Raw genomic sequence first — 15,326 nt, forward strand, 5'->3', positions numbered from 1 at the left:
AACAAAGAGACATTATAACCACTTCCTTGTTGCCGTGTGGATCAAGACCTGTACCCGAGACTCACCTAGCTCTCCTTCTCTTGCAGACCACTCCGGACACCGCCCACTGTATATAGTCTCACCCTGTAAATAAATTCACTTACCTTTACTTCCATCTCCGTGTTTGGTCTTGGTTTCGCTCTTCTGGACAGTACCTCCCGAGTCCTGACACTGTACAGTTAGAATTAGCCCTACCTGCGCTAATCACACTAATAATGGTAAAGGCCAATAAATACTATTGATCGTTCGAGGCAGGAAGGCTTGTTAAATCACACTGTTACCAAGTGTTTTTGTTGCTGGATGTAGCTGCTTCTTAGACCATTTACTTATGTTATTAATTGCAAACAAAGCTATAAGTTGCTAGCAGCAGCTTATTTAAAAGACAAAAAGACTTTTTGTTAGTAAGTCATCAGTACCATGAAAGATGCTGCTCTTGGGAGTAACTTGAAGTTCCTTGGTCTTTTTCAAAGACTACTCAACATATATACAGGGGCTGTGGACTGATGTTCAAGCCTTGTCATTAGTAGAACTGACATTGTCACATGAAGCTCGGCATCTGTAACACTGTTTCAGTGTGTATTTACCGTACCTGTGAGTTTTCAGTAAATAATTCAGTAACCAGATTAATGATAACTAAAACTTTCAACTCAGTCTAAAGATAAAAAGGTGACATCATGGTGAGTATGTTTATCTTTTTTATATAATCAGTGAGGAAAAAAGTTACTCTTCTTTTTTTCAGTTATTTTTTTATATGTGGATTTATTTTAGAAAATGAAGGAGTGAAAAGAAATGTCAACCTTCACAAACAAAGTTTCTTTTCTTTTTAGCCTCTCAAAAATGATGATACTGCATGTTTTAAATCTTGTCATGTTTCTTGTACTGTGACTTTAATGTGGGTATCTTTATTACACAACAGTAACATTCACTCTAATCTAATTTCTGAATTAGCATCTTTAATCTAAAATGCACCCTTAGATGACTCCAGCACTGCAGATGGTTTCTCATTTGGATGTCTACCATGTCCTACATGAACACATGCTCTGAGGGCTGGGATCTGTTCGCCTCAGGTCCGCGACACAGATCAGTTTGGAAAACAAAAAGAAGAGCTAACAAGCTTGTATGTTTCATGTGCTGGTGACCAAACTGCAAATGAGTCATTTAAAACTGTGTAAACTGACTGTTTAAATGTCAGCTAACCTGTGTAATAGTGCAGGTTTGAAGCGGCCATAAAAATCAACTCTACAGAATCTGTCAAGTGCAAAAATAAGCATAAAAACACAACACCCATAGAAGCTGTGCTACTGTTTCTATTAAACCTAATGACAAAATGATGATCTGCAGCCATTTAAATATACACACGCTTTTTTCTGATGGGCTATGTTTAAAACATAATGGAGGTGGTGAACTAAAAGTGGCTGGCTAATGGCCACCAATCAATATAAACATGACTTTATATTAAATTTGGCTGCAGGTGGAGTAATCAGCATATAAATACTTGTGGGAGAAAAGTGCACAATGCTCATATTGGTTTTATTAGGAGGCATCAAAAAATGAAAAAATATATTTTTTTTAAATTAACATTAGCACATTATTCTTGATTCTATAAATTTTTGTTCATTCAGATGCTTATCATTTCTAATTCTACTTAATTCACATGGGAAAATCTTTTTTTTTCCAGTGTACTAGATATATTTTATGAATTGCACAGGGACACTTCATCATGTGGAGAAGCAACAAATTAAACTGCTGGCCTTCTGAATGCAGGACGATTGTACATTACCTGAACCTAAGCTGCCCTTTTGTTTTCTTCAGCTGCAGTAAAATCATATTAAATGTTCTGACAGAAGTTAGGGCTCACTTCCAAAAGTCTGAAAGAAACTTTATTTCTTTGTGTTAAAGGCTGTCTGTTTTAGCACATGCTGCTACACATGTCAATTTTTGTTTTCTTGCAGGCTGTAAAAAAAATTGTCCTGAATTTCTTATTTCTTGCATCACCCTTAGTTTTTAGACTAAAGTAAACAAATTCAGTTTTTTCATTGGCAACAATTAACATTGTTGACTAAAATGACAAACCGTCACTGATGACTGTCAAGCTAATGTTGGTTTCATGAAATTGTTTAAAGTGTTGTTGTCAGGGGGCTTTTAAAGTCTCCATCTTCAGGTTGAGACTGCAACACAGAATCTTTAAATATGCGCTTGATAATTTCACAATTCTGTGCAATAAAACTGAAACTCATTCCACCTCAAAGTTTACATCCTGACAGGGTAATGAGCCATGTTGACTGCACTGATACATTGAGTGTACAGTAATGCACCACTGGACACTGTATGTGAGGAGTCAGTGGTGTGTATATTGACAAGAAATGAATTGCACTGCAGATCAAACAGCTGAACCCAAATTACTTGTTTCTGTCAGTGTCATATATATACTCACTGACAAAAATAAAAGATAGGCACCTCGACAGTGTGGTGGAAACAAAATGAAACTGCTAGTCTTGAAAGACCATGTGACTATATTGCAATAACTACAATCTCAGATCAAATGGATAATGAAGTTGCCAGTATGGGTACACTACTGGTCCATGTCAGTAAAGTGTGACAGGCCTTTGGGTCTTGATACAAGTGGCAGCTTGATATAGAAATGAGTCGTATTGCTTTTGTATCCTTTCTTGTGGTATGTCAGCCCACATCTGTTGTTACTGGCTCACTAGATGCAGCGGATTAGCATCGGTTCAGAGCTGATGTCTGAGCTGATACCACATATTTGATTGGTAAAAGACTGACGGATCTGGTTGTCCATAGGAGGTCCTCAACACGACCCAGAAAGGCAATAATCACATGGGCTATGTGTGAACAGACATTGTCACGGTAAAAGACAACAAGGGTGCTGTCCAGGAGAGGTAAGACATAAAACGCAAGATGTCACTGACATAGCATAGTGCCATCAGAGTCCCCTCAATCACTACCAGAGGTGGCCTGAAGTCAAACCCTATGGCTCCCCACACCATGATGTCAGGACCAACACGGGTGTGTCTCTCCTCTGCATCGCCAAAAGCGCATGATGGTCATCTATGGTAATACAGACCAGATTCATCACTGAACACGTTGCAATGCCATGTGTCATAATAATGGCAGTGTATGCATACCCACAATCTTATCTCTATTAAACTACACTAAGTCCTGGCAATGCTGTTTAATGTGTCTACAAAGCATTCTCTGTTTTGTGACCTTCACTCACTGTTTTGATTGACAGTCGGATGCTCAGTTACGTCTGATAACCCTATCACTCCACTTGTGAATCCACCACTTATACCCTCTGGGGCTCCTTCTAACCATGTCAGCTCCTTGCAAACTGAATCATTTACATCCCCATCACTGGTCTGCATGTGGACCAAATTACAACCAAATTAAACCATTCCATCAGGTACTTAAATGTTTTGTCAGTGAGCATTTTTATAAAAAAAATATATACTGATCTGGTTTTACAAGGTCAAACCCATAAACAGACCACAAAAATGAGAGCACTGTGATTGCATCTTTGAAGAATGAATGTCCAGTTAAGATGGATGGAGGATGAAATCTAAGCTGTTATCATAGTCAGACTAGCTGAGGTCACCTTTCTGCTGAGCAATTTCCTCATCACAGGCACAGCATGAAGGGACAGAGGGCAGATGAAGAAGTTCCCATAATACAGCACAGAAAGGAACACGGTTCACCTTGTCTGAAAACTCCCCATTCTGCCTTGTGCTCTCACACGTTGATGTAATTGCTTTTGATGGGAGCTCTTTGAAACTACTGATGCAATCTCAAAGACTCTCTTTAGATAAACCCAAGGGATGTGCTGCTTTGACTGTGGAGGCTGGATGATGCAGAACAGCACTGCTCCCTTTGGCAATGCTTGATAAGCTCTATTCAGTAAGAACTATGACCCATAAATCACACAAATTATGCCATTAAGTAACACAGAAAATACTCCCTAATATCTTCAATATGTTACTACCGATGATGCAAATTAGTTTATTTCAAATGTTCAAATGAAATTAGTGTAGAACCTGCACGGGACCATTGTTTCCAGTAGAGATGTGAGGTCTGTGTGAATAGAAATATTGAATTAAATCTACCACATGGTGCAACACAAGGAGGAACATATGGTGTCAGGACATCGAACAATAAAAGTTCCCTTTTTTTGAGGCAGCAGACACTGTTCAAGGTCATTTGTATAGGAAGCTGTCACTTATTGATGATCAAAGCAAAATTCAATGACAATGGCTCTGTGAAGCTATCAAAGTTCAGCCTGTTAACATGTTGACTTTATTTTTCACATATTAGTTACTTTTCAGGTTTAGATTTTCAATATAACTATAAAACAATATATAAACCTAAACATATAAACCTAACACATTGAACATACTCCAATCAGGTCTTGTCATGTTACAAGTTGTAAAAACCAACCAATTTTTATCTTTTGAGATGGTTTTATGGGTGAGGAAGGGGTAGGGAGACATATCATAGACCAAAGTGGTCAAATCTTGTCACAGAAATTTGATCTCAATGTTGGGAAACTCTGGACATCTAACTGTAAGTAAGATGATTAAAAAGTGAAAAATGATGCTAATGCAGCTAAAAATGCTAGTAACAAGGACTTTTTGTGAGGAGCATGTTTAGTTCAAGATGTATAAGAATTGTAATATCTTCCTGTATTTAGTAGAGCTTCCAAGTTTTTATTGTGTTTATTGTTTTAAGGGATTTTTTTCTTAATCTGTCTTCTAAACAAATTTGCTAGTTTATTTTAACACTTTTTCTATAAACCTGTACATTATCACCAGTTTCACACGACAGAGTTAAGTAATACAAAGTGCCTCCTGGCTACAGCTAGCTGCTGCAGCAGCTATTTGCAGTTGGAAATAAACACACAATTTTATGTAAATAACTGTGATGCAACTGTGATTTGATGGTGTTGTAAAGCCCTGTGAAATAGTGTTAGTATGAATCACTAAAACGTTTTTGTGGTTGGAGTTATCTTAAGACAGAAGCAATACACTTTGGTCTTGATTTCTCTCAGTCTAGTTGTTAGTTCGTCAATCCAGTCAAAATTAAACTGTTTTTTCTAACTGAGCCATTCAATGAGCTATCTACAACAGGTTTATTGTTCATAAGCTTTCTACAAAACCATCAGTGAACTATCACTTTAATGTTCCTTTAAGACTCATAAGACAACAATTTGAGAAGGATGTTCACAAGTCTGGTGAGTCAAAGGCTAAACTATTTAGCATAAAACAATCTTTTAAGAAAAATGTTTGACCATCATTCAACTTATTGAGCTTTGTTTGAAGATGAAGATTGAATATGACACAGTATATTTTTTTTCAAGTTTATTTGATAGGGACAGACGCACATCAACATAGACAAACTGAACAAAACAGCTGTCCCATGTTTGCGTCATAGTGCAATAGCAACAGCTAATTTGTAGCACTTGTCCCTAGATGGGCTTTTAAACAGTAGCTCTTAAAATAGAAGTAATAATCGAATAATCAAGTTGAATTTGTATTACAAGTTTAAACTTTAGCAAACCTACCTTTTTGAATGTGTGGACACGCATACAAAAAAAAATATCACAAAGTAAGAAAAAACAGGAGAGGGACCAATATTCTCATTATCACACTGTAGCTGTAGTTATTTTCTACACAACAAACTCAGTGGACGCATTGGTGCACGCTCTGCCCAGCTGGACTTTAAAGCACACACAGAGTAGATGTTTTCACCACCCTCCCTGGGTTAATGGTTTGAGGAGATGAGGATGATGAAGGCCCAGAGGCATAAAGAAAGCAACAGAGGCCGAACTAACTGCAGAGTTATTCAGAGCCACTCATTTTCCATTGTGATCGCCCATCAAAGAGGCATTCATACCCCTGTGGGCTCATCTTGCCCCACCATTCAACCACCTGATAAAGCACTAGTTAGTCCCAGCTGTCTGGAGTCACAGACAGACTTCTCTCCTCCTTACCTGTCTCTCTGAACAGCTGTGACCCTCACTACAGACAGCCAATTACAGGCAGTGCTGGAGCCACGAGCAATGCTTCCATCTAGTCACTGTAAACAGAGCTACAGCGGAGAGAAGAGGAGCTGACAGGCTGCAACTGTTTCCTTCACGTTCAGTGAGATCCGTTGCACATGGCTATTCTATGTCTTTTCAGTAAAGAAAACATATTCAGAATAACTCATTTTGCACCTTTTCTTAAGCTGGTGTGACTCCTACTTTAGAGCAAATTCATCTGGAAGCAAAAAACTAAAAAACTACAAAAAAATTACAATAAAAAATACAATAATCCTGTGGTTCTGCTTTTAGACAATATTAAGCAGATACTCTTTTCAGGATCTTGTTTTGTCTCTTTGCAACATTACATAGGGTACAGTTAGAAATTCCTAAAATTCGAACTATTTCCAAAGATTGTATCAAATTCGTATTAATTGTCCTTTCATCTTTACGGACCACCTCCATTTCTCTAACAAGTAATTCACAACTATGTCTGGCTGTTACATCAGCAGAGTGAAGATTAGATGTGAGTAGGTGGAAACTGGGGAGGCAGCCCACTTTCCATCACTCCTGAGATATAACATTTTTAACATTTTTCTTTTAACTGCAAATCAAGCCCTCCATGAGAGTTCATTTAATATGAATATCATTAAATGCACACTTGTGTTTGCATGTTTATTATTTTATTTATTTATTTATTTTTCTGTGAACATGAACAAATGTCATCCAAACTCATTGTAGTAAAAACCAAGAAAACATTTTTAGTTTCTATTTAGGGTCAGAGTGACACAAACTGGTGCCCAGACTAGATACCATAAACTTGTGTTGGTCCCAGAGGCCATTTTACAAACCACAGATACTTTAAGGAGAAATCCACCCTAATTCAGATAGTTTTACAAACGGAAATTTTATGCTGTGTTTGTGCCTCATATTTTAAAAACTATTTTGGTGAATTCATATGAACTTAAGATACAGAATTTTCAAAAACCGTGATGCAGCGGAAACATTTGCAGCAGTGTGTCAAGGTTTAAGTGTGCCTACGTCAGTTGCTTTTCCTTATAAAAGTTTCCCTTGTACAACGACTTTAGAAAAGCTCAGGTGATTAGTCTGCATTTCTGGTTCTGAATTGTGGTATTTTTGCTGTTATACATCTTATACAGATCCTTTAGGAATTGCTACTCCAACATAAGATAGACATTAATCTGTAAGCAGCCTTTCTGGAAGAATAGCTTGTGGTAAATCCTTCCTAAAATTTAACAACAGAAAACCTAATAATGCGGCTTTTCAGACAAGGTACAAATGAACCTTTTGTCTGCATCCAAACAGTTTAAAATGTTATAAGTTAGACTGCTAAAATAAAAAGGGCTCACTTGAAGAACTCCATAAAGGAAAAGCCATATCCATGTTGTTCAGCGATTCCTGCACACACAACATTGGCTGATGCTCCAATCAGCGTGCCATTTCCTAAAAATAGAAAGAAACCAAAAGAACAGCTGTTCATTCAGTTTTTAATCATAGAATAACTTTTCTTTTTTAAAACAAAATTCAGATTTTGCCATCTTAAAAACATCCCCAATCTTTATAATTTCATAAGGATTTATACAAATGTTATTTATATTGCCATCAATTTTGCGTCACATAGTTATATTCACAGAAATATTATGATATTCCTGCCAAAAGTGTCCCAGAATGCACCAGAAGTGCTACATCTCACTGCTGCTAATGCAATGCATATTTGCAAAATACAAAAAAAACAAAAACAATATAACATACATATAACAAATTTATTAAAGATTGATTAAGTATCATTTGCATAAACTATTATAAGATCACAGCAATCCACTTTGGTCTAGGCTGGGTTTGGACTAGCCTGTCAGACTTAAAATGTTTTTCCAAACTGGGGAGCTATCTACAACAGGTAAGATATTAAATGTTTACAGCATTTTTACAGAACCTCACTCCAAAATGTCAGAAATATTCCTTTTATATTTTTTTATTACATGCTCTCTACATATAGATAGAAAAAAACATGTCTTAGTCCCACTCGTCACAGGTGAAATACATTAAAAAATGTTTAAAGGTTTATTTGTTTAAATTGGATCAATCAAGACCATGTATCCAGCGTGTTCCTACTTGCGTTTTAAAAATGGTGGGTGTGGAGAGGTATTGGGCAGCAACATCATACCACTGATCAATAAATGTCTGTCAAACTGTAGTTCATTAAAGTGAAACACGTTTCTCTATCTGTGTCCTTCCCACTCAAACAAAGCCTCACTGAGCAGAAGAGCTGGCCGCTGGGGTGTCATAGAGAATGAATGCTTTGGGGTCCTTGAAGCTGCTCTCCAAGAACAAAAAAAGGCACATCCTCACTTCCCAGAGGAGCAACACAGCTGCTGTCGTACAGAGCATGTGATGTCTCTCTACCAGAGGCTGTCAATAAAGATCCACACCTTTCAGACAGGGATGAACTGTGAAGTCCCTGGTGTCTCAGAGAAAGTCTAAGGGTTTGTGTTCTAACTTTATATTAATGTGCTTGAGACTTGTAAGATTGAAAACTTACCACCAAGACAGGCTCCCATAGCCAAAGCAAAGATGAGAGGTTTTACTGGCAGGTTCACATCTGAATCCTGACTCAGGTTGATGAGGACTGGAATCTACGAGTGACACACATACATTTTAAATTGCTCAGCTATTGTTCAAGAGTAACAATGTAACAGAAGATGTTTATCTATCTGCAAATGCTTAACTAATATTTTTTACCAGAATATAAACTAATTGATAACACTACAGTATGTGCTTGTCTTTAGATTTTGTCACCCTTATGGCAGAGCTATGCACATTTATTGTTTTCCAATGTTTTTTGTTTGTTTGTTTGTTTTATTATTATTATTATTATTGTTTTCCCAAAAGTTTGAAGATGAAGCAGTTCAATTAATAAATGCACCAACTTGACATGGTGTCACACCTGCCAGTACTGCTGTGTAAATAAATTTACTGAATAGAAAAATAATAAACAAAGGTTGTAATGGTCATTCTGGTTAGAAAAGCATGAATGATTAAAAGAGTTCATTAGCAGATTCAGAATTGGTCAGGCTCAAAGTTACAGTGCATGAGCTCTTTGGATACTTTAAAACAGTAAAAAAAAGAAAAAAAAAACTTTTCTCAATTTCTTTCTATTGACAGTTATGATTTGCAGTCTTATCAGCTACGTACTTAATAAAAAATGCTTTAAAGTTATTCTCTCTTTCAGCAGGAACAATGTTTTCACAAATATAAAAATATGGAAAAATTTCAACAAAATGGTAAAATAAGAAACTACTAGCCTCTTTCCTGAAAACCTTTAGGCCAGGACTGAATCACCTCTTTCCCAGGGGGTTGAAGTCAGCTCATTGCTGTTATGCCTCTGGTTCCTTATTTTTGCAAGATGTGGCCAGTTTGATTGGTAATTTATGAACAGGCAGAGGCTTAATTTAAGCCAGCAATGTCTTATTCTGTCAGGGGATAACATTTTTTATTTGCCTCACTGTCATCCTAATTGAGCACACTGACACTCGTCTGAGGCAATGCACAGTCGGCATGCAGCAAATCAGACAGCTAAAAAGAGTTTAGCTGATGAATATGTAAGATAAGTCATGCAGCTAGAGTTTTATAATTGCCAGAAAACTGAGTATAATACTTTTGAACCTTGTAAGCAAAACACTGAAAAAATGAAACTCCTGCAGTGGTGAACCCCTAACACCAAACAGTCATACTGAATGATCTCATAGGTATTTCAAAACCACTGATTACAAAATCAAAACTGATGGCACTAAAGATTATTGGATCTGAACTTGACTTGAAAACATAAAAAAACTTTTTATTTTATCTCAATCTTTTATGGTCTTAAATGAAACAAAAACGAGAAATAGTACGGTTGTTTGGCATTTTGTTGAGACCATTATTTCCTAAAATGTGAAATGTCACCCGTGCCACTGGCTCTTCTTCATTCAGCTGTTCCCTTTAGGAATCATCACAGCAGATCACCTATCCCTCCCATCCTCCTCTGTCACACCAGCCCTCTGCATATCCTTCACTACATCCATGAACCTCCTCTGTGGTTTTCCTCTTTTCCTCCTTCCTGGCAGCTCCATTTTCAACATCCTTTATCCACCGTTCCTCTTCTGCACATGTCCAAACCATCAGCCTTGCTTCTCTTTGTTACTTTTTCCCCGAATCTCGATACCTGATCTGTCCCTCTGATGTACTTATTTCTAACCCTGTTCTTTTTGATCTCTCCAAATGAAATTATTAACATCCACCACCTCCAGCTCTGCCTCCTGTTTTTTGATTAGTGCCACCATTTTCCAAACTAAACATCAGAGCAGGTCTCACCACCATCTATTAAACTTTCCTTTTCAATCTTGTAGCTCTCCTCCTGCCACAAATCACCCCTGACTTCAAATGTCTACTCTGCTCCTGTTACATTTGTTTCCCTCCATTGTTTTTGCCTGCGTCTGTGTGTGCATGTGTTAGTTTGTCTCTCATGTAAGCAAAGTATCTCATGAACCACTGAGCAGGTTTATTAAAACTCTCAAAAAGTAATTCTTAGATGTATATTTTGGAATCAATCCAATTCAAGATGGCTGCCACAGATAAGAGACCTAAGCAAACACAAAAATTGCTATAACTTGTTCAATTTTACACCTTTTGAGCTAAGATTTGGTTTAGAGGTAGCTGACAGTCATCCCCAGCCTATGCTCTAACTGATGGAATGAGATCTTTTTTTAAAAGATTGCTAAATCTTTCATGATCCATTGAATGGATTTTAATTAAACATTCAGAAAGTAATCATTGGGTGTACATTCACAAGGGGTCTCCAGAATGTCATACAATATTTGCAGTGGTTCTCAATTTTCTTGTATGAGTCACAGAGGAGTGTAGTCTTGTCACTTGTGTTTTGAACATGTTCAGAAAATTTGTGCAACAGATTTGCTCTCATCATATCCACAGAGTCTTTGCAGGTGTCTCAAACCCATTCGAGTTTTGTCACAGGCATTTCCAACCTGTCTTAAGAGCACCTGGACTGTATTTTGACACCTGCACAGAAGCTTGCCTCTGACAGTAAACATGTCCATGTCTAAAAACCATGTTGATAATCAAAAGTAATTATTTTAAAAAATGATCCTGATCTGTGTTTCTTCATTTCCATAGCACACTCCAGCAGCATAAACCATAAAGATGGGGGCATGATGAGGTGGGTATGATGAGGGCTGAGGTGGACAACAAAATAATGTGAACAGAAAAGAGTGCAGTTTTGTAAGTCATACACACAAAATGGGCCATCATTTTTAAAAACTGACCATTTAAAACACCACCAAACAGATTTCTGGTAATTTTGTCAACAACACTTAGAGTTCAGTGAGACTGCAACGTTCCCACATCTTTGAGTCACCAACTAGTCTCCAATAGTCAGAGCCTATTGAGACACTACCTTTAAAAATCATTGAAGGTTTCATTTAAAAAACTGAGGCATCTTTAACCCTCCTGAAGCCCTCATAACTGAAGAGACAAGCCCTTGTCACTTCGGGTCCATTTGACAACGGGAGGGTTAATACATTGATTTTCATTATTGTTTTCAGGGTTTTTTTCAGCTTTTTGTTTGAAGAAAATTATGATCTAGCTGGGTTTTCAAGTCAAATGGTTGGGACTAGTTTTGTGCTACATCTTAAAATCTACATAGTGATTTGATGGTGTAAATCTGTGTGTCATAAAATGAAGTCTCACCATGGTGGCAGTGAAGGGAATGTTGTCAATAAGAGAGGAAGCCAAAGCCGAGACCCACAAAACTAAGATAATGGCTACAGCCAGGCGCTGGTCTTCTGGCACCGCCTGCAAGGGGAGATAATCAGAGTGACAGATAACTACTGTTTTCACCGATACTCACATGCAAAAAGCTGCAACCTGAGCCAGACTGGGACTGAGATCAAAACACTATTTATGATCAATCTGTGACACTGAACCTCTCATCAGGGAATGCAGACTGCGGGTTAAGCTGTTTGATGACAGGACCACAGGTGGTGACTCTGCCTTTTATCTGTAGACCTCTGCCAATTCGCCACATGTGACACAAAGTGTGATGTATTTTGAACTCTCTTTATCTTCTCTTGAGCTACACGAACAGGTTAAAGGAAGCAATATCTCTTTCTTCCACCTGTCCTCCAGCTGAGAGGAAGGCTGTGTAATTCTACCCTTTTGTCCATTGTTTGGCAACACAGAAGAGGTTCAGTATCCAGAATAGCACACCACCTGTCATGTGTGATTATTAGACCCAAACGGGACTGCAGTGTAAACATAAGCTGACGTACCCATTACTGGTGCAATTCTGCACTAAGAGGCATCTCGCTTGCACGATTCACAGGGGTAAGAATGTGGGTGAAAATGACCTGAGACCCTTTCAACTGCTGGCAGGAATCAGATGTAAACAAAATAATTGAATTCGAAGCTGTGCAGAGCCAAAGGATCAATATGCATGAAAAGCAATATCAAGTCAGCTGTACCCAATTATCAACTTTGTCAGGTGCAAAGATACCTGAGTGATGACGGCTGAGGCTAGAAATAAAAAGAAAGACTCACTTTTATAAGAAGAGCTGTCTGCTCTCCGATGTAGTCGATAAGCTGCAGCTGGGCTAATGCCTGGAAAATGAAGAGAAGATCAATGTTGGAAAAAAAAAATCTGGAGACATTAACTCATATGTGGGAACCAAGAGAAGAAAAGCAATTTGGACTTTATTTAGTGGTCATTAAACAGACAGAGACAAATCTATTCTTGTTATCGGACCTGACATGAAGAATAAAAAAGCATATACATTCACATGCAGCTGAGGATTCGTTATGGGGGGCTTTGTCCTACACCGCACAAAATTCAATCCTTCAACAGATAGTTTTGCTCACATCCATACCAAAAAAACAAAAAAGGAGAGAAACAACAGAGCCCTTAGTGTGTTGACATCACATTCCTTTTTCTATTCTCTCACGGCATGAATCGTGAGTGAAGAAGAAACAGGTAATTACTTCTCACATTGTGACCTCACTGCCAAACAGAATTTCTGTCACTGCTCATTGTACTGTCAATAGATCTAATCTTACTTACTTTTAAGCATTTGAGGATGTTTGTCACAGCAGAGTCCAGATACACTAATCTTTATCCCAGATCTAGATGTCTATGCCTTTTTGCAAGTGGTTGGTGTATTTATTCATTATCCTTGATATCAAGCATCATTTTTCACTTGCTAGTTTGTAGTTATACTGCACTACTGCACATTTGGTCACACTACTTAAACATTTAGTTCAATAAACACTCTTACTAGTAACACTTTTTTGCCAACTAGCGCCCTTATGACCAACTAGTTGGAATATAAGTCATGCTAATAAGCTATGTTGCTGCACTAATAGCCCAAAATTCCTACTAGTGGGCTTTTAAACACACTAGAGAACCACTGTACAAAATTAGTAGACGACTGTACATTTAAAGTGACACTAGTTAACTAGTAAGGCTAACAAAGCTTCATCAGGTCAACTAGGGAGCATTATGGGCGTTAGTAGTTAACTAGTAAGGGCAGATTTAGTTGCATTAGTCCACTAGCACAATTAAATTTGATGTTACTATTTAAAAAGTAAACATCTTAGATACACTAGCCAACTAGTTGACTACTTCTAGGTGCATAAGTTGACTAGTGTGGCCAAAAAAATTTATTTAGTGAGCTAGTGAGCATTTGGGGTCTTATTAATTACGTACTCAACAGTTTAGGCACTACTTGTCTAGTTGATATTTTTAGCTGCACTAGTTAACTAGTAAGGACAAAAAGGTGTTTACCAATTAACCTAACATGCATGTTTTTGATCTAAGGGAGGAAACTGGAGTATCTGGAGAAAACCCACATATTCACAGGGCGAACAGAAAGGCTGGGAGGCGATCCTGCAACCTTCTTGCTGTGAGGCAATAGTGCTCTGCTTAATATCAAGGATATCAAGCAAATACACAAACAGCTTGCCATAATGCCTTAAATTTTGGAGCTAGATAAAAGCTTTTGTTTGGCATCCCTTTTGATTGTTACCCTAATCTTCCTGGGGGAAAAAAATAAACAGACTTCCTGTGAAATGTATGGGTCTACATACTAAGTACCTCCATCAAAACAAAGAGCCCAGCAAAGAACAGGAGTGTGGCCCATTCGACCCGGTGCAGAATTATCTCGAAATCCTGAACATCAGCCAGAACCAAAAGCCAAAGAGCACCCAGGATGGCGATCCAACCTGAAACAGAGAACAGGAAACACCATCTGACATTAACACTTTCTGACAGACTTTTAACAAGAATACAAAATGTTTAGTGAAAAAATGAACATTTACCAAGTTTCTTCACTGTTAAAAAGTAACAATTCATTGAAAATAACACATAATCATGTTTTTTAATTAATTAAATGTATCTACAATTACTGTTTGTAAATGATGGAAAAGATAAAACGTTAAAAAAACTTCCTCAATGGTCTTCTTTCTTTCAGCTGAAACATTACATGTAAAAAAGGTTATTTGCTGAAAATAGTGAGTGGAATCAGCTTTCTCCATGCAAAAATCATTATATCTTTGCAAGCTTAACCACAGGCAAGTGAACTGCTTTTTTGATTCTTAAAAAATGTTTTGTTTCTTGTCCAAAGAAAAGAATGTCATTTCATCAGAGGAGCATCTTCAGATAAGAGGCAAAACATTGTTCAAAAATAAAAAAAGAAGTCCCGGTGTCCTTGATTCGATTTGCAATTAAAGTCACCTGCTGCCTTGCATGGCAAAGTTTTGAAGAAAGACCTTGCGCAGTTCGTTAGCATCAAAGTGAGTGTTGGGAAGAACTCTCTGCTGCTACCAAACAAATTTTTAGCTCAATATGTGTAAAATTGACAGGGTTATGACTATGTTTGTGTTTGCTAAAATTGATCAGCTGTGGCGGCCATGTCGAATCATGTTGACTCCAAAAGTTAATCAGCTGTAAATGTTCATCCAGTGATTACTTTCTGGAAGTTTTATTAAAGAGTTAAAGGATTAATGAAATATTTTGCCTCTAGACAGAGAGACAAACACATACATGCATACAGAGGCAATTACATGATTGCCCACCAAATCCAAATATGTTTCCATTCCATTGTCTGAATCTATTAATGTTTAAAACCAGCAAGTGTTTGTAAAAGAGGAGGAGGTCTTCAACTATTTGAAAATAATTTGATTAAAC

The 15,326-nt window shown here is 37.5% G+C and overlaps 1 protein-coding gene across 3 annotated transcripts in view; it reads right to left on the reverse strand.

Moving 5' to 3' along the window:
• The window catches only part of oca2 (oculocutaneous albinism II), a 59,160-nt gene that overhangs the window by 6,469 nt on the left and 37,365 nt on the right, over nucleotides 1-15,326 (reverse strand). For all 3 annotated transcript variants that reach the window (XM_017423384.3, XM_025007515.2, XM_025007516.2), the window contains exons 19-23: nucleotides 14,235-14,362; nucleotides 12,686-12,745; nucleotides 11,837-11,941; nucleotides 8,634-8,727; nucleotides 7,444-7,537 (exon numbers count right to left, since the gene is read on the reverse strand). In XM_017423384.3, coding sequence (XP_017278873.1) covers nucleotides 7,444-7,537; nucleotides 8,634-8,727; nucleotides 11,837-11,941; nucleotides 12,686-12,745; nucleotides 14,235-14,362 — 481 coding nt within the window. The remainder of the gene's footprint in view (nucleotides 1-7,443; nucleotides 7,538-8,633; nucleotides 8,728-11,836; nucleotides 11,942-12,685; nucleotides 12,746-14,234; nucleotides 14,363-15,326) is intronic.

This window comes from Kryptolebias marmoratus, linkage group LG24 (genome assembly GCF_001649575.2).
Source record: "Kryptolebias marmoratus isolate JLee-2015 linkage group LG24, ASM164957v2, whole genome shotgun sequence".
NCBI classification, from domain to species: Eukaryota; Metazoa; Chordata; class Actinopteri; order Cyprinodontiformes; family Rivulidae; genus Kryptolebias; species Kryptolebias marmoratus.